The sequence below is a fragment of the Zootermopsis nevadensis genome, unplaced genomic scaffold, assembly GCF_977971745.1.
Source record: "Zootermopsis nevadensis isolate Lab colony 2312 unplaced genomic scaffold, Znev_1.0 Znev_ptg000028l, whole genome shotgun sequence".
Lineage (NCBI taxonomy): Eukaryota > Metazoa > Arthropoda > Insecta > Blattodea > Termopsidae > Zootermopsis > Zootermopsis nevadensis.
This window is the reverse complement of record NW_028259160.1, coordinates 14,745,297-14,773,046: the sequence shown is the minus strand read 5'-3', so window position 1 is coordinate 14,773,046 and position 27,750 is coordinate 14,745,297. Positions and strand designations below refer to the sequence as shown.

Here is a 27,750-nt window from a genome sequence, read left to right as displayed (position 1 = left end):
ACGTTGAATTGATGTACAGACGGGCATTTAAAGTGCAATAGAACAGATATCTTTACACTGTTATCAGAATTATAATAATATACGCTATCCCCATTATTAAAATATGCTGTTTGCTATGACAAACGCCCACACAATTTGAAAATTGTACAGATTTCGCACGTCCTTGCAAACCTGTTTCTCCACATAGGCAACCTTAATTAACTCGAAGGCCATGATTGGAAGTTCTATGCTAGTTAACAGTTACTGTCATGGCGAGAAAAATTCCAGTGAACAAACCCGGAACTGATCGTTGAGCGAAGCAACACGAGGTAAAAGACTGAAGGAAATATTGTACGGAATTTACGCCGCGCAGATCATCAGTTGGCCAAGAAATTCTCTACCTTTAATGGAACCTGAAGGCAGGCCCGCGCCGAGCATATCTGCCGCCCCTATGAATAAGTACATTTTTCTATTTTTACATATTTTGATGGATTTCAGTTCCTTTTAGCGCCCCTTGAACCATGGCTCCCATAGGCAATTGCATACTTTGCTACCCTCTGGGACCGCCCCTGATAATCGACACTCCAATGCAATGCTTCAAAATTCTGTGCCCCCATAGCAAGTTTCCGCCCCTCATACGCCACTTTCCGGGTACGATACACACGTTTCACCCACAAATCGACGTAGCTCTGCCCGAAGGTCTATTACCGCGATCACAAAGCACCCGCCATTAGACTCTATACTGTGCAAGCTGAAATTATTCAGCACCTCACATTTCCTGAATCAAGATTCAACGTAATATCATCTTCTCTCCTACCACCAGGCATTTTAACTAATTTCTTCCCTTCAAGATTTCCAACAAAATTTTTGTATGTATTTATCATTTCTCGCTCATCTTATTTTAATTAATTTTGTGTCCCTAATAATATATGGCAAGGCTACTGAATTCCTCATTATGAATTTACTTCCGTTGTCCTATTACATCTGTTCTACTCAGTGCTTCGTCCTCAAGTCCATGTTCTTCCCATCTCGGCGATAGATCAAGCTTCACACGCACGCATGCGCATACAAACATATAAAATAATGTATTTGTACTATTTACTAATCTTTGTTTCAGACAAGAGATAATGATTTTGAAGCGAATGTTGGTTTTTATCTGTACACTACCCCTTTAAGGATGAAGCTCGTCTAAATAATATTTAAGAATTTAGTCCGTACCGCGAAGAAAACACAACGCGTCACCATTGCAAAGATAAATTGCTTAAAGCTGTTTAAGGAAATAATTGCTCTTTACAGCAATAATCATATGAAACCCACACGTAAAACATGAAGTGTTGCTGACTGTTAAAGCAGCTGGTACATATACTTACCACTTGGATTTAAATGTTTAACTTTTTACAGAAAGTACGAAGGTGCAATAATGTTATATTCTTGTGGTGCATGTTGCAGGTAGCGCAGGATGATATGCGGCACGAACAAACTAGTGCGCTGCTGTCTCATTGCATTCTCCCTGTTCCATGTTACCAGCGCCTGGAAATCGGACCGCAGTAAGTAATATTTTTACCATAATCACATCTCAAATAGTCTACGATTTTTGCACTCTTTCCATGAATTAATTTACTGAACAGTTGCACTAGGCCGTTGGATTCAATAAACCTCAACGTTAATCTGCCTCAAAATAGCGTCACAACGTACCGAAGAGGATAGCCATTTGTTCGAACACAATCATCGCATCGATAAACCTGATGACTTATTCCACGTTAACCGAAAGTCTCGTGATACTTTTTATTTTCAGGACCCCAAGTGTATGGAGACAAAATACCGCGAAGGGTACTCGAACCAACGCACAAGCGGGTGCAGAGGAACATCGTGCTGTACCACAACTTCTTTCGGACACGCGTCACTCCCCCTGCAGCAGACATGCTCAGCATGGTAAGGATAATATTAAAATGGTGCTTAAGAATATAAATGAGAGCGTGGATTGGTTTTATCTGGCTCAGGACATGATCCAGTGAAAGGTTATTTTGAAAAGGCACTCGTTTTCCGTGTTGTTTACCAGCTGAAGAGCATTATCACCATAATCATCGTCCTGATGACAGAGGCAGCAAGCAACTCTGAAACGTCGATAAGCTTCTACCGCATTACAAGGCGCAACATCTTTTTCTTGAAGTCGTGAGCAAAGAGCCTTAAATCTCACAAACTTCAGTTCATATACCTAAACAAATTGCAGAACGAAACACTTTTATTTCGTTACAGATAAGCAGAAACGAGTCCGAGCTTATTCATTTTTGAAGTAATTATCTGTAACGAAGAGATCAAGGCCCAATTACTAGTGCGTCTCTATCAATTACGTCTTTCACATGCAAAAAACAGTTCATGGGTACATGGCAGATAGCAGCATTTGTTCTTTCAATTCCCAATTGCAAGGATGTGGGCAGATTACAGACTCAGTGGACTCACTCACTCACTCTATGGTGCAGGATATTCTTTCAAAAGTCGATGGTATACTCGGCTTATCAAAGAACAGCCCACTTTCTTTCTAGAACCCGAAGGTTCATCACCGTGTTCACAAAAGCCCGCCACCTGGTTCTATCCTGAGCCAGCTACATCCAGTCCTCTCCATCGACTCCTGTCTCCTTAAGGTCCATCTTAACGTTATCCTCCCACTTACGCCTAGGTCTTCTCAGCGGCATCCTTCCTCCAGGCCTTCCAACCAATTCCCTGTAAACACCCTTCCCCTCCCCCACACGTGTCGCATGAATCCTCCTGGATTTAATTATCCTAACATTATCAGGTTAGGAGTACAGGCCGAGAAGCTCATCATTATGCAATTTTCTCCATAATCCGTCTCCCTCCCTTTTAGGTTCAAATAATCTTCTTAAAGAACCTCAATCTATGTTCCTCCCTCGAATTGAGAGACCACGTTTCGCACCCATACACTCAGTAGAGCTACGCCAGCATTTTGCAATAAACGAACAAGCGCTCCTGTTTCATATTCGGGAAACCCCAGTTTTGATTCTCGGCTGAGAGGCCAGCTATCTTGATAAGATTCTATGGGTTTCCTCAGTCCTTCTGAACGAATGCTAGGAAAATACAGAAAAATACACAGCTGTTCTATCTCACAGTCATTTTGAAATCGTTTCTTGCCAGCCTCGAATTTGTAAAATCTGTACGACTGAGAAATCACTGTTAGATAAAGTAAGAAGCCGTGAAGAACAGGCAGGTTTCTTTTGAACCTTGTGGTTTCTTCTGCTGATCCTAAAACACGAATAAGATTGTAATTCTAACGTCTAAGTAGAAACCATTACCATTCCTTCAAATGTCTGTGCTTGTTCATCTGCCTTAGAATAAATGATAAATTGCAACCTAAAGGTTCCCTTATACATGTAAAAAACAAAGAGGGAGCTTCGATATTACAAAAATTGTGGTGTAGTACAGTCGAGACATTGGAATTGTTTGTGTGTGTGTGATTTCAGAGTTGGAACAAAGATGCTGCCCGATCTGCCCAACGCTGGGCAGAAAAGTGTATGCTGCTGACACATGACAACGTGACTGGACGATGGGTGGACAATTTTGGTTCCTGTGGACAGAACATTTTTGTGTCCACACACCAGGTGCCCTGGTTAGTGAGTTCTAAATTGTTATTTTTGGAATAGATACAAATATTCATCCTCTTCCTCACAGTTGCTGAGATTAAATTATACTTGAAACTTCAAGTGCAATGGCCAGACAGGAGTTTGAAAAATATATTATTGAAACTGGTGTCAGGGTTTTTGGCCCATATTACAATAAACTTGCAATAATTTTTTAAAATCTGATTTAAATTTACGGTTAATGTTTGTTAGAAAACATATGAAATATACATATGTTCATGCCTCATTTGCAGAACACAGGACAACTCAGAATAAAATAATTTCCAATAAATTTGTTGAATATGTAGCAAATTTAAAATATATGAAAATGACAATTATATAAATCAAACTTACAAAATTAATAACAACTTTAGGGTATATGAGAAATGTATACAAACTCTTGGTTTGAAAGCCTGAAGGGAAGAGAATACTCAGAAGACCAAGGCATAGATAGCTGGCTAACATTAAAATTGGTCTTGAGGAAAGATGGTCAGTCTGGCTTAGGATAATGACTGGTGGAGGGCTCCTGTAAACACATTAATAACCTTCAGGTTACATAAAAGTTGGGGGAATTTATTGACTAGCTGAGCTCTGCTCCACAGAGCTAGCTAGTTATTTACAGTCTAACTTAGTTTCATGCTAATAACCAAGAGATTTCAGTCATTTAGAATTATAGCACCATCAAGTTAACATCAACAACTGTAGGAGCAGTAGCAACAACAAAAACAACAATTTTATTTACTCTTCTACATTCTTCAAATCTGATGTAATTTTTCGCTGTTATAGGTACTTCGCTATCAAAACATGGTTCTTGGAGAGGCATGACTTCACATACGGCTCTTCACGAAATGACCTGTTTAGGGTGGGCCATTACACGCAGCTAGTGTGGGCTACCACACACAAAGTGGGCTGTGGCTTCCAGAAGTGTGAACGTGGAGGTATTAAAGGCAAGCCCTATTACAACTATGTCTGCAATTATTGTCCCATGTGAGTACAATGTTGTCTACATTCTACCTAAATTTTATTTTATTAATTTGTTTGCTTTGAATATTGACATTATAAGTGATACATTTTGAAGAAAACAAAACATATTCAGTAGGATTTGAGGTTTCATGGTGCTACAACTCAGAAGACAGCCATGTTTAAACATACTCACCATGTAATTTGATGAACAGAGATCTCTGCCATTGTATGACTTATAATATTTCTGATTCATCAACATGGTCTGAAACTAAAATTATGAGCTCAAATTTTAAGAAGAATCTGTTTGTAAGATCTGAGGTTTTCACAGCGGTGAGTATGAAGATTGCTGTCTTCTGGATTATTGCGCCATGTAGACTAGTAGATTTCCATCAACGTTTCAGAGGTCATACTGCCTCCGTCATCAGGGCGATGAATAGGCAGTATGACCTCTGAAACGTTGGTAAACATCGATCAGACTACACAGCGCAACAACCCAGAAGACAGAAATCTTTAAGAATCTGTTTGTGAAGACTGTTTCTTTTGTAGAGGGAATTTCATGGACCGGCTAGGGCGACCTTACAAGAAGGGGGCTCCATGCTCACAATGCTCCAAACACTGTCGCCTGAAGAAGCTGTGCATGAACTCATGTCCCTCAGCAGACTTGTGGGCCAACTGCCAAGAACTCAACAACACATGGCATGACTGGCTGTGCCAGAATTATTCTCACGAGGGTCGTGATCGCCACCGCCACTGTTCAGCCACCTGTAACTGCCATGACAGGATCATCTAACATTTATTGTTTTCAGAGAAAAAAGGAACCTAAAACACCAAACACAGTTTTATTTAATTGTACATGATGTTCAGTGCTTCTTGTATGGGTTTTGGTCCTTAGATTTGTCTGAACAATATTCCATATTCCTCCACAAACTCAGCAGTGATTGTATCATATTCTTCAGTTCCTTGTCCCACATGAGCAGCTGACAGGATACACATCTAGCCATTTCTTTTTCACTTTTTGTCTCCCCACCTTGCTTAACAGAAACATCTGTTTGCCAGAGTAAAAACTTGGTGCAGAGCGTTAGCAGATGCCATGATCGCTGCTCAATAGAGCAGCTGTCGGCATGGTTTCGTTCTCACTTGCTTAGTTAGTGAAACAGCTAGGTTAGTGTTCGATAAATTCCAACCGGGAGAGAAGCGCAATGCTGACTTGTGCTATGATGTGAAATGTGGAAAAAAATCTGATAGAAATGTGGTCAGTTTAAGTGCTATTCCAGGAATGCCTGAAAAGACTGAATGAATCCACAAGAAACCAAGTTAAGACAGTCTTAACAGGTAATTCACAAATACAAAGTTCGTGCTTTGCCACTAGCTGATCATCTTGTTTAGAAGAATTACTTACAGATAAATGCAGGCTTTCAGGTTTAAATATTTTATAAATCAGAAGAGATTAAATGCATTAATTTTCAGTCTATAGTTCTGGATAAACTTCATAGTCTTCTCTGGAGATGCCTTGAGACCTGCCTACATTATCCCAGAGACATGGGTCCCTGATGCACATTCAACAGAAGGCACAAGAACCAGTCTGGATAAAGATGCTGAGAGAAGAAGAATCTTCTCCATGCCAAAAACTGAACTCAAGTCATCCAGCCACTGACTGAGCTATCTTGTCTCCTGGATACCTGTTTTGCATATGCGAATATGGTTTTTGTGATAAACTGGAAACTAACATCATATAGCATAGCCTTTCATACAATAAATACGTTTAGAGCTCTAATGCGCATATTTTGTTTAAAGGCCCCTACAATTAATCAACCCTGGTATTTCTGTTATATTCAGTAGAGATCTTTCTTACTTACAAATTAATTATTCTCTCTCTTCTTGGAGAGGAGTGTGTGGCAATACTGTCAGAAGAGTATTGCGTTCATAAAACAATACATGACTCTCACAAATCCATGTGAGTGAGATGAATGATATTTAAACCCATTCATATCCATAAGCATACAATGATCTCGTGCTGCATGTTTTAATATGCCAAGGTGTTCCGAATGGTCTCCTCTTCACGCTTGAAGAGATATTTTGCATATGGTGCCCAGTGTTTGCTGTGAGTTTTTGCTCACTTACACTTGTTATATTTGGTATAGATAATATATTACTGATGGTACCCCTGCTGCAAATTGTCCATGCCACAGACGCACTAAATCATAGACACTTAAGTACTCAGCTTACTCCGTGGACTTCCAACTGTCTCAGAACTCATGGAACATATATAATTTTTCATTATTAATAGTCTTATTCCAATCAAACTTAAACAAATCCAAAATAACCGATCTGCATAGGATCAAAACCACCACTGCTTAAGGACTTCCAAATGACCTTCCAGGACTTCTCCAGGAATTTCCCTGGAATTCTCCAGGATTTTCCCTGGAATTCTCCAGGATTCTCCAGCACTTCTCCAGGATAACCCCACGACCACCCGAAGAACACGATAGAAATTCTCCAGGATAACCAAACCCATCGTAAGAGAACAACCTGATATAACCTACCCTTAACTTACCTGACTTAACCTAACCAAACCTAACCTATCCTAGCCTAACCCAAAACGCAACCTAATCCAATGAAACTTATCCCAATCAAACTTAAACAATCTAAAATAACCGACCCGCATAGGATCAAACCCACCACAGCTTAAGCACTTCCAAATGACCTTCCAGGACTTCTCCAGCAATTCTCCATGATAAAGAAATTTGCGGATAAGGTCTCCAGGACTTCTCCGACACTAGTCTAGGACTTTTCCAGGATTCACAAGTTGAAGCTTCCTTTATCACTCAGTCTGTTGGGTAATGTACGATCTGACAAGAAGAACCGCTTCGTGTCAGGGAGGGGGGGCTTTAGGCAGCCAAGTGAGACCGGAAGCAGCTGTTGTAGGCAACAGGAACTGTATATTTGTGCCAAACATTATTGTTTCAGCAAACTAAAATTCTTTATATAAACTTTCTGAATTTTAAGGAATAGGATATTAAAGTAAAACATTTTTTCTGAAATATTTTATGTAGTGATATAGGTTTGCCCATGTTTAGACCTATTACGATGCATCGAAAAGTATTATTCTGTTATGAATTTGTCTCTCTGAAGAACAAAAGCGAAACGACCTCCACGTTAAGTATGACTTAAAGATAAAGATCTCTCCTTGACATGGATCCAGTTTATAAGGTATGGGCAAGATGGCCGAGGATACGTCCAGATGTCAAGTTGCACTTGCGAATTTGTGACCATATGACTTAAGAAGTGGTTGTTCTTACTGAGACTTTCCGTGGTTTTCCTAATCCTCACACAAAAATGTAGGGTTAGCATCTTAATATAAATTACGACCGTCTCCTCTCACATTCTTACCAAGCCATTACTCTTTGTCATCCTATTAATCAACATTCAACGCTTCGTAACACCTGAGACACAAACAGTGTTAGTGGAGTACTCATTTTCCTAATGAGCTCTTTGTTATTTTTCGTGCCTTATTATATTTACTATTATTATTCATTTATTGTAGGTTCACTGCAGAGAGAAACTGAGTATTGCAAAGCTAAATCATACAACAGGCTACACACTTCAAAGTCACGTTAAAATGATTTTTGGAAAATCGATCAAATTCTTTATAAACCAAAATTAAATTAGCTGGTAACTTTTACTGCAGTTGGCCAGTTACCGGATTAATCAAAATTCGTCCACTGTATTCGGATATTAAATCTGCAGAAGGACGTACAGACACGACGAACGTACTCATTGTATTTTCATTTTATGCACTGTACAAACTGCAAATGGCCCAATTGGTAATTTCGTAGGCAATGCGTATGTATCGAAGAATGTTTCCAATATTAAGGTGGTTCATTGTTTTCAAAATGCAGCGTGGAAATGTTTCCCATCGTTAAAAACAAAAACCTTGAATTATTCATCCATAGAGATGCGCTGTCTCTGTCTGACATCCGGTAGTCGATGGACGGACTGACGGACAGGTGGTCTCGGCAGTTTCACCCACAGACTGGCTACTGGTTGGTCGTTGGATCCTGCTCAGTGTAACTGCCATCAAGAATCAATTTACTTCGCGTTACTTTTCCAGTTACTTACGATAGGCCTATGGAAACTCAGTGCTGATTGATAAAAGCCGAATAGAAAATGGAAAAATACAATTTCGTCGTCTACTTGCAGTTCTTCATATCGACCACAAACAAATACCTCAACCACGTGATAACAACATTTATTCTGAGAGACTCAACAAACAACTGAAGGATATCCATCACGCATTCAACAAACGTGAAAGAAGAACCACTTTAAATGTTTACATTTGTTCAGAAAAATTACATCGAATTGCCTGAAATATCAGTTCTTCAGAAATGCCACGAAAAAGGTTTAAAATAACGACTTACGCTTTCCCAGAAAAGCCACAAGAAAGAACTTGGGATACCGAAGCCAAGATTTCGTTCTGAACGTGAAGTAAACGCCTATCATGCGCTACGCTACACCTGCCACGAGCGAAATCGCCCGTCTCACTTCTGAGTTCCGATACGACGTGTGTGAACTTCTAACTGGGTTTTCTACTACAAACTGACGATTGGAATCGTGTGAGTTGACCTGTGAATACGTGAATCGACACCAAAATGTGGTGTATCAGTGTCCTGACATTTTCCATTCAAAATGTCATGACGTTTATGGTGATTTGGTGTTATGGTATTCTATGGCATTGTTCTAGTGATTGTTCATTGTGAAAGAGTGTGGGAAATTACGAGTAACTGAGTTATTGCTTCTGAATTAAATATACTGAATGTGAAATGTGATGTGGATTCTTATCAGTCACAAACGTATAAAATCATGATAATTAATTCAGAACCTACGAACCTCCAGGGAACAAAGGCACACTTCTGAATAGTATTTACCCCACTTAACGTGCAATTTAAGGGGTTCTATACCAATTAATACGAAGTTACTTATCCTTTGAAACATATTTTATAACATCAAGTGCAGAAATCTTATTATATTTTGCGTTTCGGATATCAGTTTGTAGCAACTGAAGTTCGAAATTCCGTTGAAATCAGGCATGTCGTGTTCTTAGTCAAGTTCTGGGCTGTAATCAATGCGTATTCAAATGAATTCTGCGCCCTGTTGAGCAAAGTCGCGGGGGTGCGTAGAATTGCACGTAAGAGACGAAAACACACAGAAACAATCGCGCTAATCGAGGAACTTGGCGAATTACGTCAGTGAAAGTGCTGCCATGGTAAAAGTAGATGTGACTGAAGTGAAACCAGAACATGTAGGCGGAGAATTAGGCCGACGTCGTTCCAGGCGCCTGGGCTCGACGAGGGGTCTGCGGCCACCAACCGGTCACACCAACAACGGGTGGGTGCGAGTGTTCAACGGGCTGCAGCAGCAGCAGGAGACGCGCGGGACCCTGGTGTACCTGACACGTGACACGACCGTGCGGGATATCTGTCGAGACCTTGTACTCACAGAACACGTGTCCATCTGGATGCAGGTACTGGTCACTCACTCGATCGGTTGGTCAATGAATTTCCTACCTTCAATAATAATCTGAATCTAACCTTTTCCATGGAGCGTTCAAGAAACCCGAATATTCATTACAACATTCACAAAACCCACCATCGCAGCTCCCAGATAAAGCGAACTGTTCTGGAACGGATTCGTAACTTTTGCCACTTATGCTCGCAGCACGGGGGAGGTCCCAGCCAGCGTCTATCGCCCGAAGACCGCCCCCTTGCACTGCAGAACGCCTTTCTGGAGCGCTTGGGGTACACGACTACCGTGCGCAGGGCGAGGCTTGGAATCGATCCTGAGCTGAGACACCTGTTGCGTTTCCACACGGGGCCCGCAACGCCCCAACCGGGACTCGAGGGGTTCAGCAGGTGTGGCGCTGTGTTGGTGCTCAAGGGTCTCGTGTTCCCGCAGTGGCGGAGGCGATCCATCGCTGTGCTCCATTCCAGACTCTTGCTATACCCAGGTAAATCGTCTGTGCTTCTGCATTGTGTTCGCCAGGCAGTCAGTCTCGCATGCCGATGATGTTAGACCATGCGATGGAACTCTTATGGTATTTACGCCACTGACTGAAGCGAACATTACCACAGATGTAACGCTCGTGACTTCTTCTTGCGAGGCACAACGCTTAGGAATCTGTGACTGTCTCCATTATCTGGTGATATCAACGCTGAAGATGGAGGCTGAGATAGTTTCAAAACGTTGGACAATTAACTAAATTCTCACGTACTGATCGTCGAAGAAAATTTAATTACATCCAGTTGCCATTACAGTTTCAAATCTCAAATTATCTGATCTGTTTTCCACTATTGTCCTACAAACTAACAAATATTGCCTTAACGTAGGCCACAATAGGCTTTCTTTTACGTCCCTTGAGACTCAATACTCATACTACAACTGTGTGACTTTTAAATGATCCTGAAGTTAAAAAAAAATTGAAGACGTTCTGGTTTAAAGTCGTTTAAAAATATTCAGAGCAATGTGACGACAGTATTAAAAGGACTTTCGAGAAAATGTTTACAGCAGTGATTTCAGAAATAACAGAGACGCTGGAATGAGTGTATGAAGTCAGAAGGCGTATACTCTGAAGGTTATCACACTTCAGCAAAAATATGTTACCTTCAAGAGAATCAGTCGGCGTATTTAATTGTCAGACTCATACCAAGATTACCGCATATACAATTACTGTCTTTAATTTTCAGGGAAAGTAACTTAAATATGAAAAATTATAGCCAAACTAACGACTTCCAAGCCATGCATTCCTTTCGCGAAGCGAACTTTCGTATAAATAATTAAATTTCACAGCGCCGTGCTCGTGCGACCACTTCTCCGACATCTCTGTATGGCGGGTCATCTAATTACAGTTAATTCCATTCTTATGAGGAGACGCGCATATGTGCGAATATAAATTATGAGCAATCTTCTTGAGGTCTGCTGTACTATTTTTACCCATTTATTTGGATAATAATTCAACAGATTTCAATGTCTCCCTCTCTCTCGCTGTCCGTCTTAGAACTTGGTTCTGTTCACATGAAGTAACTTCGCAATGGTTTGCTCCAAGCTGTCCAAATTAAGGCGTACACGAATTACTTACAAATAAATAAGGACAGCAACACAAAAAGCTTTTCTTTGGCATTTCGTACATTCGTCTTCATAGATACCAGTGAAACAAGTTAGAAATAATACGCGTTGCGGAACAATTCTGACACGTTAGCTAATTCAGAGAAGGCAGATTTCTAATGCTCTGTTATAAATATCATAAACAGGCGGGCGGATAAGGAAGGGGCTAAAATATTAAAATTTATAAAAATGAAACCAAAGGTTATCTTCACAGCACAAGAATCACTTTTAATAATTTTCAAAACCGCACGACTCATGGAAAGAAGTGTACTGGACACGAAATATGTGTTTCGCTCTTACCTACAGATTATGTTCGAAACATATTTCGCTCTGATAAATATTTACCGACCTACGCTCGATACGATCGCAGAAACACTTCTTCATGTGAAGCGTTCGTTATTATCTCTCGATCTTTACCAAAACTAAAAAAAATTCGACAAAATTTAGAAATAACCCACTAATATCAGAATTTGTGAAAATCCGTTCAACGGTTCTCGAATTCTTACATGACAGACGTGTCAACTTCTTTGAGAATGAGAGAAATAAACTTCTATACAGACGCTTTAAATGCTACGCCCGTTTTCTGTTACCAGGTGCGGCAAGCAGCGATCCTGAGGTGTTTGACCTGTCAGGAGGTGAAGTTGGTGTGAGACCCCCTAAGGCAGGTCGCCTCGTGCTGAGAGTTGCACCCCTCGATAATGAGAAGGTTCGTCACATCTTTTTAGGATTCAATGAATCCTGGGAAAGGGATCTTTGGATGGACTGGCTAAAACAGGTGAGTAACACTTTCACCCTCAATTCTATGTCAGCGCCATCTACCAACTCATGATACATAAAGTTATACTTAAATTTATGCTTGTCTCCCAAGTGTCGCTGGAACACTAGCACTTGCCTTTATGGTGGTGAATCTTTTCAGAGAAATTTAACAGAGTCCAATTTGAACTTCTCATAAAACAGAAGGGATATACTGGACCGCCACGAATTCAAATTAAACTCGCTCGACTATTCTTAGTGTAAACCCCCAATAACAAAATTTATCAAAATCCTTCGATTAATTCTCTACATGAAACGTCTGAATACAGAGACAAGATTCCCCTTTATTCTTGAATTTCATGCTGGCATATTCTGCACAAATAATGTATGAAGTGGTCTTCATTTAATATTTATATAACAAAGCATGGCCACACTGATGTCAAAGTCTATACTGACTTAAAACCAAGAAACATTTTAATAAGAAAAATGAATCGATAAATAAAGAATAAACGGCCCTATCAATCTTAAACATAATTATAAAGAAAATGAGTTTTTCACTTTTCTAATTAAAAAAACAGTTGTCATTTATTGTAAATGATAAACAGAAAACTGCGTAAATTAAGGGCAGTCACAGAATGGAAAACAATGAATTCTACTGACTGAGTTACAAAACATTAAAATGATTTGTTTGTTTAATGTGGGAAGGTCATGTTGATCGCTTGGCCGAGTTGTGTGGAACGTTAAATAAACTTATCAAGTTCAAAATGATTTTATGCACCGTAACTTATAAGCCGCATACAGTTAGACAAACCAATTTCACAGCAGCAATCCAAATCGTAACTGATCTTATTTCGAAAGTCCAAGCCGTGAAAACTAAAATATTCACCTATCGTATATTGTGACGTGCATCTGGAAGGGGCACTTAGTGAAACGCGCCATATTGATACTGCTGTATCGAACAGCTGGTTCAGCGGTAACACTCTAGGACTGTCTGCATTCGGGAGGGATGCGGTTCGAATCTCTTCCGCGTTACCGGAAACCCTACTAAGGTTTCATGTGATCATCTTTACAGACAACATTTGAAACAGCACCTTAAAATAGGCCACGGTTGCCAAATTTATAATCATATTCCCATCTGTAAAATGGATTCAAGTGGATGAATCGAAGATCCAACGGTGAGCTCTTGTGAATCTTCAAGTTGCACGGAAGACGGAGAAATTCATGACAAACTGTCACTTTCTTAGGAGGACCAGTCTGATTTACGAAGGCTACTTTAACAGGAGCTGTTTCCGGTGGCCTTGTCCACTGAATGCCTCTTCCTCAGAGGCGTGACCCCTGACAGCCGAACCGTATGTCCGGTCAGAAACAGGTCCTTAGACGAAAGTAACCAAGCGTCAAGCAGTTGCTGACCCTACATCGGCGCTTGCACTTTTATTGCACGCTCAGACCATCTCTTCTTGGACGCAGAGACTGGCTATCTGGAATTGTTCCCGAAATTACACAATGTCAGCTTCCTTACATATATCATCATTCGACTATGTAGGCTTATAGTCTGAGTTTCTGACAGCGTCGGTAAATAAACAGACGTCCTGTCACTAATAATCTCTATCTTAAAAATGCTACAGAAGAGACACATCCTCAAGTGCTGATATGCAAGCTCTTTTCCATAAAAAATGACAATAGTTTGCTGGTTTAGGGCCGCCTTTGACCTTTCCGCTCCTACTGAATCTAACGTAATTTCTCTAATTCTCTTGAACCTGGCCCCTATGAGACTCATTTCATCCCATCACATCGCATGTACATTTTCCAAGTCAGAGGCCCGGTGTAACATTTAATAAAATGCCTATATTATATTTTTGGCTGGCAGCCCTGCAAACACCCCACCAGGAAAACCACCCCTAGTAGCCTGTCTGCGACGGCTTTATTTAATATGTTCGCAGCTACCCTCTTCTCCATCCTCATCATCATCATCAGACGGGATTTGCAGTCCGCGTTTACTCAGCGTCCACTCGCATCAATTAACTGCAGTTACATTGAATATGTAATAAGTAAACAAGAACAGGACTAAGCAGCGGAATGAACCTAGAAAAACAGCCAAGTACAGTTATAATATCACTGCACACTTTGTTGCGGCACGTTCAGCAATAACAACATTACCACGATCAGGTATTGAGGAACGGCAACCGAACAGCTGGCTGTAACTGTGCGACCAATTAACTGGGTTACTTGTAGTTAAGGTTGGGACCAATCACATCGCATGTTACAACCTGTCCAACGTCAATGTTGCGGAATAAACCGACCGCCTTTACGCAAATGTCAATTGAGAGAAAGCATCAAAGACGCGTTGAAGAGACTTCTCAGCAAAAACGAACAACGCTATTTAGCATAAATTTAAATAAACTAACATGAAGTTTAAATAAAACTGTTCTATTTATAACCTTGCGGCACGCCATTCCACACAGAAGGCTGAATACGGTCCCGTGTTCCGTAAAGAACCTACGATGCAGTGCAATAACTTTCAAGAACCCTGTTATTTACACATTATCTGTGTACATTATAAAGCTCTATTAGATTAACATAATACATAAGAACAAGTATATAGTGTATATAGAAGGGTTATAGATTACTACTATAAGAAATAATAAGCTTTACCTAATTGAATAAAACATTTTCTTGGATATTATCCATTGTCTAGTAAATATAAAACGTAAAACGACGTTTCGGAGATGGGACTCTATCTCCGTCTTCAGGTTCCTACACAGTTGGGCCCACTAGATAGAGCTAATCCCTATCTCCGGACGGAGTGGGCCCAACTGTGTAGGAATCTGAAGACGGAGATAGAGTCCCATCTCCGAAACGTCGTTTTACGTTTTATATTTTATATTTTACTAGACGATGGATAATATCCAAGGAAATTTTTATTCAAATAATCTTCATAATCACTGCCTGAATAAATAAATAAATAATAAAAAAAGGTCCGGAGATAGGGATTGGCTCTATCTAGTGGGCCCAACTGTGTAGGAACCTAAAGACGGAGATAGAGTCCCATCTCCGAAACGTCGTTTTACGTTTTATATTTACTAGACGATGGATAATATCCAAGAAAATTTTTATTCAATTGACTCTTCACCATCGTCAAGAAGTTTTAGATCCAAAATTACTTGTAATTAGAGTTTTAAACATTTTCATTTTAACCCAAGTTTCGACATCTCTCGCAGCTTCTAGACTACTCACCCGCAACATAACAAACATTCAGCAATACTAAAATTGTAAGTTTAGACTCTACGATGACTGTGGGCAACTATATACGTACATGTTCATACATTCCAGATAGCAGCTAGAATATTACTCTCACAGACCACGTCTTTCTTAATCCATATTTCATAGCCATCCTCCCTTTCGTCATTCCATAACCTATGCAGACAGTGGAACGTCTTTAAACAAAATACATCCCATTGTTCGTGCCTCCTACAATTTCGTTGAGGGGCAGAGCAAAAACATGTTTTTTCACTAATAGAATTTTGTCTCAAATCTGAATGATCATTGAATTTCATTCTTTATGAAAGCTTGCGATATGTTTAATATCTTAAAAGTAACAAATAAAGCGAGTGAGGCAAGGAGAATCTGTAGGAAGTTTCCAAGCTGTCATGAAATTCTGTTATTGTCTAGAAAATGGACCCATATGGACCTAACAATTAACAGCGTTCAGTGTTCCTATAAGTTAGCGAATCTCCGTATTAACATTGTTGAACAAACGTAAAATACGCTTCTTTCGTAATTATATACTGAAAATAAGTTCAGTTAAACATAATCACGCGTCTCACGAGTTTCAGGGTCTATTTATTTATTTTTTATTTAGTGTTCTGTCTGACGACAGGTCCATATGAACAGGATCCTTCCATTCTTTTCTCGGACTGGGACCTGTTCATATACGTTCTTGGCAGATGATCCAGAAGTGGTTTGCCATTGCCTTCTTCTGTGTGTGAATGGAGTAATTGTTGGGATGCCACGGATAAACCGGGGAAGTCCCCAGAGGAAAACTCCGTGTTGCCTAGACCACGGTTTTGCCCAACACAAGTTATAAATTCGGGCACCGCCGGGAATCGAACCCGAGACCCCAGGATTACAAGGAACGTAAAGATAACGACACGAGCCCTTGCCGATTTTTCAGAAAATATTATTCAACGTTTTTCAATGGAACTGTTTATATTGACTCCGAGCTCGTCCGTTCCACGAACGAGTCTCGCCCAACTTACGTCTCCAACGATATTTTTCCTAAACAGTTCCATTGAAAAACGTTGAATAATATTTTCTGAAAAATCGGCAAGGGCTCGTGTCGTTATCTTTACGTTCCTATACAAATAGACCCTAAATCGGGGAAAATGGCACAGGTCCCTTCAGCGTCATTCTGCTACTTGCCCTTCGTCTCCTCACAGGGGAAAAAAACTACTTTTTGCTCGGGATTCAAATCTCGCGATTCGAGGAAGTGCGAGAAAGACTGAGATATATTTACCAGGTGGCTGGCGATGCTATGAGCATGACGACAAAAGTCAGGCGTGTCGCGTTATAATGCGACACGGCAGGAAGCAAGCCAGTCCACCTAGCGCCGTGTTTACGTTAAGATGTGTCTTGTGGCGAGAGCGTGGACCAATATTTGAACTGTGTAACGATAAAGAAGTGTTTCAATGCACCGATACACTAATGGAGACGATGAGGGCTAAATGATGGTTGTCACTGGGCAGTCTTTACTGTGCGCGGCCATCATGGCTGAGCAGGAAGAGAGTCAGGTCGGCACTTCTTCAGAAGACAACCTAGAGCAAGATTCCCTCGAGGTACGTCCAAGATGCAACGTTATCGATATGAGGAACAGGACGGCTAAAAATACGTAATCAGAACACGGGACAAAATTATAATAGCCTATAGGAATGCGTAATAAACAGATCAAGATGACTGTCTCTTTTTGGGATGTTGCACCGAGTAGTCTCGTAGATGTTGATCGATGACGCAGTACGCACACCTGAAACGTAGGTCAACTTCTACTAGACTTCACTACGCAATATCCCAGAAGGCTGTCTGTCAACTTCATATTAAAATCTGAGATCTCACTGCGATGAAACATTCGATTCTACAAAAAGTGCGGTATTTCATTAACATCTGAGCAGCTGTCTTCTCCTCAGGAAGGACTGTGCTCCATGATGGTTGCCGTTGCTGTTCTTGCAGGCGACGCAGTTGGAGTCCTGTTCTCCGCGCTTGGACCTTAGTGGGGAAGATCTGGAGCGCCTTCCGGAGTCCCTGCCCACCTTCTCGCACGTGCAGGAGCTGCATTTGGGTCGTAACCGGCTTGGCGATGGCAACCTGAAGATGCTGAGTCGACTTCCTCGGCTCAGATCCCTCCACTTGCCCGGCAATGCTCTCCGGGATTTTCCTACAGACTTGCTGCAACTATTCGCACTTTCTCACCTCGACCTGTCAAACAACTCCCTCACAGAACTGCCAGAAGAAATCTGTAGCCTCGTCAGGTAATGCATGATCGATCGATCGATCGATCGATCGATTTTTCTTTCATCTAACGGTAATTTTAAACTGCACAGATAATGTAATGTAGAGTGATAAGCTAACTGATTAAATCTAAATAGGAAGAATTTTGAGGGAAAACTAGAAGACAATTTTATTTTAAAGTACAAACACAGCATTTGCCTAGAGGGACTGAGCAAAGCTACGAAAAGTTTCATCAAAGTGACCGGTCTTCGGGTCGATATTCTAAGCCGGCGATAATCGAATTTAAAAGTGGAAAAACGCAAGAGTCATTTAACGTCTGATTATTGGCTTCTGTGTGATCACACGTTCGAAAAAAAAAATCAGCTTAGGATACTTTTAAATTAGAATATGAAAATGGCGACAACACGAAATATTTTTATTTTGCAATTCGAGTGTAAAGTTTGTTCGTAAGCTGTGAACAATTTATTGTGAAGGATGTGGACAGAAGCGATTATTGCACGCCTATGTTTTAAGACACCAGCATACTTCAGAATGCACGCGGAGGAACTGAACTAAACGACGAAGAACCTCAATCAAATAGTCGGCCTTCGGGCTGAGATTCGAACCCGCAACTCTTCTATACGAAGCACGAATACCGACTACTACACCACGACCTTCAGCGTTGCAGCTAAGCATTTTGCAACTGTTGTAGGAATACAGACGTGTTCACAAGTAACGGTTGGCAAAGGATCAAATTTTCGAGGTTAAGTTTACAATTAACAAAAATCTACCTTAATTAGGTCGAGTATCGACTCGTTCACACCAGCTAATCATCGCACTGGTCTTAGTGACTGATATATCCCTACATGTTTTAGCACAAATTTGCTGTGAAAGAGGAGGCGAATCTCAGTGTGTTCTAACACTAATTAGGGTTTCCGCTGTTTCTCTTCTTGTTCACTTCACGCTCTCCTGCGTATTGTTACGTCAGCCTTTAGCAATGGCTAATGTCTTTCCTTTCTCAGTGTTCAGTCGGCGTGGCTGGGTGTTAGAAGGTTTCCACTGGCATTAAAATTCAATTCTACGCTATTGTTGTTCCTGTCCTTCGAGAAGACTATTCCAGTAATCCAACAGTGAAGGACTGATTATTGTGTTTCATTGTTTAAACGACGAAACAGTTCAAAAATGAGACTGGATATTTCTTTTGATATGTGTCAAGTTTTACTGTGGTCCGTAAAAATGACATAAATACGATCATTAACACTTTAACAGCAATATTTTCCGAGTGTTCACGTGCCAACAAAAGCTTACAGACGAGAAGGGCATTGCAACAGACTATGACTGGTGAGACTCTCATTATAATACAGCGATAGAAATTAGTAGCAAACTCGGTGAGATATCAGGTTCTCTCTGTGGCGAGTAAGACGTTTATTGTCTCCTGGGATGTTGCGCCGTGTAGTCTGGTAGAAGACTCCTGACGTTTCAGAGGTGCTTACTGCCTCCAAGGACTCGCCGCCCTGATGATGGATGCAGTAAGTACCTCTGAAACGTAAGCAAACTTCCACCAGACACGGCGAAACATCCCAGAAGACAGTTATTTCCACTTGCAAACTCTTTTCTTACAAAGTCATTATTGAGAATCTGACAGTCGCTCATCTTCCCCGCATTTTATGGATTATTATTGTGCTCACAGGAGCCAGTTGATTCCAGCCCACACCTCACACCCTATTAGTTTAAGATCTATTACCTTTCACTAGTTTAGGATGAGGTCCAGTATCGGGCTTTTGTAAACACGGTGACGCACAACCGATTAAATCACAGCAGGTAAGTAGTTTATTTACCTGCTTAGTGACCATTAGTATTTCAAGCCACATCTTCTATCATGGAGTTAAGTAGTTGATTTGAACTTATACGGATTAAACAGCATTTGGTACGGATCATCTACGTCAAATTTAATCGAAATCTATGAAGTGGCTTGGAATACAAAATAATATATTGAAGGAACAGCAAACACGACCTCTGGATTATGTTTATTTTTATGAACTAGGTGGTCATTGAATAAAATTTTTCTTGGATATTATCCATCGTCTAGTAAATATAAAACGTAAAACGACGTTTCGGAGATGGGACTCTATCTCCGTCTTCAGGTTCCTACACAGTTGGGCCCACTAGATAGAGGTCCGGAGATAGGGATTAGCTCTATCTAGTGGGCCCAACTGTGTAGGAACCTGAAGACGGAGATAGAGTCCCATCTCCGAAACGTCGTTTTACGTTTTATATTTACTAGACGATGGATAATATCCAAGTAAATTTTTATTCAATTGACTCTTCACCATCGTCAAGAAGTTTTAGATTTGATATAGGTGGTCATTGTTAATCATGATTCATTGTTACAGTCTGGAGGAACTACGAGTCGATCGCAATGCCCTCTTCCGACTGCCGCGAGCACTAACGCGTCTGCAGAAACTGCGCAATCTGCTTGTTGGCCACAACCGCCTCCATGAACTGCCGGGTTTCTTGCTCGCCATGAAGGCCCTCACTTCTCTGGTAAGCTATAATTGTTTATACCGAGGCCATTAGACGACGCTGCTTCAGCTTCGGTAGTTGTTTTAGGAATGACCAAAATACGACACAAGATATTATTATTTTAATAGTACGGAATGTTTCAGATTGTTGTTACCAGATGCATGAAGGAAAGAATACAAATTAGACTCCACTTTTCCCTTGAGTTAATGTTAATTTTTTCCTGCATTATCCGACCAGCACCAGTATTTTTATATTATTAATTTTAATCTGCCATTTAATACGGTTATCAGTCAGATGAATCGAGCTGTTTTATCTAAGATTCATTTTAATATTATAACTCAGATTCAAAGAGACTGGATTCGGCCTCCTAATCAATGGTAGCGGTCGTTTTTTCCACGGATCAAAGCGGCTACAGCGTGAAACTGGCTATTCGCCTGCATCTTTGGTGTCAAGATTAAGAGCGCGTGGAGCTACAGCTCAATCCCAAACTCCCACACGTTTTCAGGGCGTGGTGCTTAAAACTTCACAGACCCAAGAAGAAACAAAATCATCATTAGAATCATTATCACTCGTGCTGTGAGACCTACCCATCCTCCTGAAGCATGTATGTAAACATTCACCCCCAACTAGCACTGAGGTTAAGAATGAGTGGAGCTTACTTCCACTTTCCCGCACGTCCATGTGGATAAAAACTTAGGGACAACTATATCCGTGCATCTAGATTTTCCAAGTGGGTCCCAAGATCTGTATTCGCCTTCATTAAAGAATAAATACTCAAGAAGCATAAATCTAGAATCACTGGTTTAAGAACGTTGTTGCCTCATCAGTTTGTAATTCGTGTTCTCAGGATTTCCAAGGAAACCAAGTGGAGAATAGCAAGATGCCCGGTAAAAATGAGACAAACAGCAGCCCTCTGGGCAGAGTGAACCTACGGGCCAATCTTCTGAAGGGAAACATTGTCCTGGGAAATTATGGGGTAAGTACAAGCAGCCGACTCAGTCTTTAAAGATGAACACGTTGCTAATAACAGAATAATAGGTCTATCTATGGCGAAGAGTCGTTCCAGAGAAGCTAATAATCGTTCAGTTTCATGATATTCACATAGAATTAAAAAAGTTTGGTCATGCAATGCAATTACAAGGCCTCTCGAGATGGAAAATGACTATAGGAATGCAATATGGTAACCAGTAACAAAACCTCTGTGGTTAAATAATTTTATGGCCTATCGCTTTTAGCCATAAAAATTTATACCAAGTACCGTACATACTAGAATGCATTACACTTAAATAAGCAAGCTGCTTAAGTCACGGTCCATTACATGGTAAAGTCATATATGTTTAAAATTTAGCAGTCATACTATTAGTTCAGAACAATTAAAGAAAACCACCCGAAGATAACCAATTAAGGTCGAAACACATAGCGGATCTTAATAATCATTTAAAGTATAATAAAAATTGCTGTGTAGACGAACTGTCAACCTAACGATCACATAACGTGAAAACCTGTGGGTTAGGTTAGGTTAGGTTGCTGATGCACATGTGCAGAGGATCATGGGTAATGACGTTCTCTTTGTCCCATCTCATGAGGTGTTTTCACCTACTTAAAGGATGAAGAACACCTGAAGACCACTAATCTGCAGAAAACTATAAGAATGTTCAATGCATCGATTATCATGAGTAAAACTGCAGTCATAATACCAAAATTATTATTTATGTTTTTTTAGTGTCCATATCCTGCATTTGTTATTACTGGACTTAATTTATATAAGATTTTAAAAAGTGAAATTTGACTTCAAGATATAACAGATGCATATAACATTGTCACTACATTGTAAACTGTTACCCATCACCACCATCAATTATTAAAGCGGTATCCCATTCTGGTCCTGTTGTCTTGTCTTGGGATTCATGTCTCGATACACATGGCCTAGTAATAACTAATTCTCTCTCTAAAACAATCGTCCTCCATGTACTATTTGCTTGACAGCAAGGTTACTTCTCAATTTCGCCATTAATTTTTCTCAGCTCAACAAAACATTATGTACATACATCAAAATAAATCTCACTTTCTGCAAATATTAATAAAAATACATTTGACTAACCTCTCTTTGCTGCCTCCTGGTATTCAGGTGATTGTGGTGATATGAGCAACCACACAGAATGTTCATTCACTAAACACAGACTACTTTAAGTCTGTCGTGGTTTTCCTCAGCCTGGGATATTAGTTTAAAAATTGAGCACGATCGCTTCCATAGTCGCAAATTATCTTCGTCATAGCAGTTCGACGTTTTATAATTTAGTACGTAGGCTTACGTGATTTAGGACGAGAACACTAAATTTAGGTAACTAAACCCATGTAAACAATTTGAATTGAAACCATAATTCAATCTGTATCGTCACTTACCGCCGAAATAATTATAAACTAACACGTCAAATACCCCAATTCCAGCACACACAACCACTACTTTGCAAAGAAACCATCTCACTGAATTTCATGTGATTAGCAATCAATATAACCGGAAATTCGATTTATATCGATAAACTACGTCACCCCAAAGAAACAATCGAACAACCCTCTCTCTATCACATAAATCCACACATCGATCTATGCCATCTATTGATAGATCTACCAAGTTGAAACCTTAATTTATTCTTTTTATTCTTCTTCTATTATTGTTTCCATTTTATACGCGTCGATGGTCGAAAACTCTTCCATCTTCACTGTACGATTTCTTGTCAGCATTTCGTCTTATAGCAACTGGCACACAAATATTTAGTATCCAGTATTTAATATTATAAAAGTATAAAAATAATTCCTAAGAGCTATGAAGTACATGAAATTACACCAAATTAGAAACTATATTCCTCCACTGTTTTACTTCGTGAAATGGTGACGACATTAAAGTGCTGTTGCCACCATAACAGAATTAAGAACATTTATTTACTCTTAATACGTTTACGAGAAATTAACAGAAATTACATTTTCTCAATAGTGACTACACATAACAGATTCCCTTATATTGGAGTTTCTTCGTTGCTATTTAAAACGACATTATTTACAAATGTACACGTAATTGGGTTCGTGAAGGTTGGTATGACATTTTTAAACATAGAAACATTAATATCCAAGAACTTAATCTCGTTTAATGTACAGGGATTTACGTCCGTAGGGATGCCTACGTAAAATTTGACGAAACTACCTTCACAGAATAAACGGAATGTATTTGTGAGGTCAGACTTTCCCTGTCAGCAGGAACCACGGTACATGGTCATGGCAGTGTTGCTCAACATGCACTAGGAGGGATTCAATGATAGTGCCGTACAAGTGAAATTACTCTATTGGGGGTCCCATAAACATATACGATTAATACCGTATTAATATCGACAACATTCCGTCAAATACAATTTTAAGTTGATACATTATAAGAAATACTTAAAATATTTAAGGGACTAACTTTTAAGTGGATTTAGGTGTATCCCCCTCTTTTGAAACAGGAGCCCGTCGGAAGACTTGCAGAAAATCTGCTTAACTTTCTTCAGTTCCTTTGCTTAGCCCACGAGCTTCCGACTTTAATAACGAGCTATAAAGATGTCGACCGCGTTCAAGTGATTCACGATACGGTGCAGTGGCGCACTCGACATTGAACTTTCTTGTTCCATATAAAACGGAGGATATCAGCACCCCAGGAATGCTTCTGTCTCACCAAGAACTGAGGTTCTTTGGTTACTGACTTAAGGAATCATTTTAAAAAAATTGGAATAACTCTACTTTTGAATTGCTGTCAATGTTATTTTTGTTGGCGAACAAGACTCGTTCGTCTTTCGATTCATGACATTCAAAAATCGATCTTCTCACTTTTCAACTCAGGATTGCAAACTACGTAGAATATACACCAGTGTAAAGGGAAAATGTAATTGTGACGTTCTGCGTCATTCCGGTTTAGAGTTGCCGTTCGAACTACCAATAAATCTATAATTTTGGGACAGTCCATCAAAACATATTTACAAACTTGGTTCCTATCATCGAAGTATGTATCCCTGTAAAAAGGGCAGTCGTCATGGATGAATGTGGAAACAATCACAGTTTGTTTATCATGACAGCCAAATCGAACACGTACATTCACTCTATGGAACGTTAAAGTCGATTATATTACATACTTACCAATTCGACCACGATGTTAAGGAATATCTTTCTGTTTTTCATTTACAAAATACAAAAATAAAACTACAAAATTTTATAAATACAACTTCCAGTTCATTTTAAATTTAAATTCAATCTCAGATAATAGTGACAGTTATTAAGTATGTTAAAATCTCTGGTTTGAAGTAGTTGAAACAATGAAGAGGGCATTGTTCACAATAAAACAACATACTCGCGAACAATGGATGAAAGAACGGATTATACCGCTGTACGTCTTTGTATGTATGACGGTCCTTGGGGGCTCAGCTATTAATCGTGTCCTGTCGCTGCGACCGTGGAAGAGTGTGATGCAATTACATATTCAGGCTGCAAATCCATGCGTCACGATGCCAGGTTTTAACAAAACAACTGTCACCATGGTGAATCGTGTATCACGACAAATATAAATAACGAAATTCACCCTTCGTACAACATTCGAGGTGCATTACATTCCTCGTGATATGCGACTTTCCTGTAACGCGTAGTAATCATAACGTAAGGGCAATATCAGGGATTTGGCAACGCTTTCGATGACACTGTTTTTCTTATATTAGTAATCAAATATTTAAAAAGACAAAACCCATGTGTTTTATGGTTCCCTAGAGCTATTTAAGCCGTCAAGTAATACGATACCTAAAATTAATTCAAATAAATGCAAATTACTTCCTACTTCCTGTCGGCTAAATATCGAAACACACATATAGTATCTAATTTTTTTTCTATTTGATCTGACATTTTTGCATAACCTTGATACTGTGTATTAGTATTAAAATATAATCATCTTTTTACCTCGTCATATTTGTGTCGTGATACTAAGTTAATGCATGTTGCTGGATTGTAAATAAATTAGGACTTTTCACTAATCCAGACTATCCCTTCCCCCTCCTGGTCCTAACTAGCGACATTTTACTGTATTCATATGAAAACCTCCACATATAGCCTATAAAAGTCCACCAAACTCTGCGAAAGACGTCCAAGATGCTCGCGTCTCTCCATTCTCTAGCCGCGAAAGACATGTCAATTACTACGCTCAGATGTCTCAGCATAATATAAATATAGAGTTATTTTACGAATAGTCAATTTCTCTGCGGGATGGAAATGTCTGAGTTTCTCCGCAGTTTCCGTAAAGAAGACGCAGGCGAGAGGGAAAGGTGAGCGGGAACGAAGCTCCCAGAATTGTGAAACAGTTCAGTGGCTTTCGATGCACACGGGTCGTCGTTTCGGTCGGACGTAGAAATAAATAACAACTGTTTATTTGCGAAGATTCGAATTGTTTAGTGATCTGTGCTGTGGAAAGAAAGAAAGAAAGAAGAATATTGTGTGAGCGGGCGTCCTAGTGCATTTTCTTCTGACAGAGGAGTCAGTCGTTCAACGTCTCTGATTTCTGAAAATGTTAATGATACATGAGCAAATTAGCACTGGTAACACAATATAACATTGTTTAAATCTTAAAAAGATTATTGCAATCAGTACATCGTAAAATACTGAAGCATATTTATGTTTCGGTTAATAGTTTTGACTAATGTAATATTTTCAAAATGCATTTTTTTTTACTTAAGAAGCAGAATAAGCTGGTCATTTTAAAAGAAAATAGTCGAAATATCCAAATACATTTTATTAATATAAGCTTATGAGTAAATTAATTTTGAAGAAATTCGTCTTGTTACATTACAGCTGTACAAGTGGTAACATTTTTACGTAGAACAAATTAAAATCGTAATAATATTTAATTAAAATATAACATTAAAAAGTGTAATGTTTATTATTTAAAAATTTCGAATAAACTTCTGACCTTGAAGAGTTGGAAACTCAAAATTAACTAATAATAGAGTGTTCACTTTGAGAACTTGCAATTTTTCGTATCTTATAATAAAACACTGTTTCCAATTTTGAACGAACATTATTAATCAAATTCGAATTCAATGCAATCATATCTGTCGGACGAATGTAATACAGAAAATCGGAGACGAATCCCGTTTTCTTCAGGAGTCGATTAATGGATAATCTTAGGTTAAAGAACCTGCTAGAAACCTAAATATTTAAATGTACATAACTGTACTTTCACCAATTGTCTTACACGGTTGTGAAGTCTAAGGGACGAACATAGACCGAGATTGTGTGAGAAAAGATTGCTGATGAAAACATTCAGACATTCCACGCCGTGTTCACGTGAGTACGTCATTGAAACTGAATCCTGCTCCAGTTGAATCCAATCCAATCCAGTCAATAAAAACGGAGAAAATTTTATCCTTTGTAAATTAACTAACTTTTTGGTGGTACAACCCGAAGGATCACCACCGTTGACACCGAAGTCCGGACACGACCATGACGAAAAACACCCGTCCAGTTACAAAGTTTCGTCAAACAATTCGTTTATCGGCCAAAATATGAAGTGGACAACTGTGAACAATCTAAGTCCTAAAACGTCGCACGGAAATCAGAGCTCTCATAAGTGCCACTTTGAATCCGTTCGGCCACACCGAGAGGTCATTATGGCCAGCACGTCGCAGTCTCAACCGTTCAACAATCCGCGAGCACTGCAGTCGCATAACAATTCGTGCTTGGTTTCGAAGACTCATTGCCATGGAGTCAAGGGCACTGCATCAAATTATCAACGCGAAAACATGAAGACTGGCTTGCCGAACTGCCACCATAGCAACTCGACCGGTTTCTCAACCACATGTCGTCATATCCAAAATACCAAGTCAAGTCCTCTAAAACACTACAGAAAACGCAGTTCGTCACGATTCCAGTACAGAGCGTTAGTGCAGGAACACAGGCAGGCCGTGCCCAAATCGCCTCCGTATACGGCATCTTCGCATCTGCACCTTCGTTTGAATACGTCTAAAGACATCCGCAAACTCAGAGTCGACGGAAGTCCATTTCAGGTAACGTGACGTAATGGCGTGTCTCGTCCTTGAATGCCAGGTCGGTGTACCGCACCCAGATCGAATTTCCTCCTTGTTACCGCTTATCCTATGGTTTTTCGTAGTTTTCCTCACGTCCTCCACATAAACACCGGAATTTACCAAAGCAATGTGTTTAATAATTTGAAAACATTTTTGTTACTTATGGCATCACAGAA

General features: G+C 39.8%; 2 protein-coding genes across 6 annotated transcripts in view; both read left to right on the top strand.

Annotated features, from left to right (window-relative positions):
• The first annotated feature begins 1,434 nt into the window (after nt 1-1,434).
• LOC110832779 (cysteine-rich secretory protein 2) lies at nt 1,435-6,348 on the top strand. The gene is made up of 5 exons (XM_022070082.2): nt 1,435-1,526; nt 1,775-1,911; nt 3,456-3,601; nt 4,398-4,598; nt 5,121-6,348. Exons 1-5 carry the CDS (start codon nt 1,439-1,441, stop codon nt 5,362-5,364), a joined length of 816 nt encoding a protein of 271 aa, XP_021925774.1. The 5' UTR covers nt 1,435-1,438; the 3' UTR covers nt 5,365-6,348.
• Nucleotides 6,349-8,573: 2,225 nt separating this feature from the next.
• Phlpp (PH domain leucine-rich repeat protein phosphatase) overlaps nt 8,574-27,750 on the top strand; it is a 27,525-nt gene continuing 8,348 nt past the window's right edge. The window contains exons 1-6 of one of the 5 annotated variants that reach the window (XM_087357674.1): nt 8,574-10,095; nt 10,290-10,578; nt 12,326-12,507; nt 17,706-18,004; nt 20,357-20,507; nt 21,334-21,462. In XM_087357674.1, coding sequence (XP_087213800.1) covers nt 9,835-10,095; nt 10,290-10,578; nt 12,326-12,507; nt 17,706-18,004; nt 20,357-20,507; nt 21,334-21,462 — 1,311 coding nt within the window. In that variant the 5' untranslated portion in view covers nt 8,574-9,834. The other 4 variants (XM_022070069.2, XM_022070073.2, XM_022070072.2 and 1 more) reach the window with 4 other exon arrangements.

What these genes read in the sequence shown, in the direction of transcription:
- LOC110832779 (XM_022070082.2), top strand. Translation starts at nt 1,439, where the DNA reads ATGATATGCGGCACGAACAAACTAGTGCGCTGCTGTCTCATTGCATTC. An exon ending in CGCCTGGAAATCGGACCGCA is followed by an intron (nt 1,527 to 1,774) that starts GTAAGTAATATT and finishes TTTTATTTTCAG; the next exon opens with GACCCCAAGTGTATGGAGAC. An exon ending in CAGCAGACATGCTCAGCATG is followed by an intron (nt 1,912 to 3,455) that starts GTAAGGATAATA and finishes GTGTGATTTCAG; the next exon opens with AGTTGGAACAAAGATGCTGC.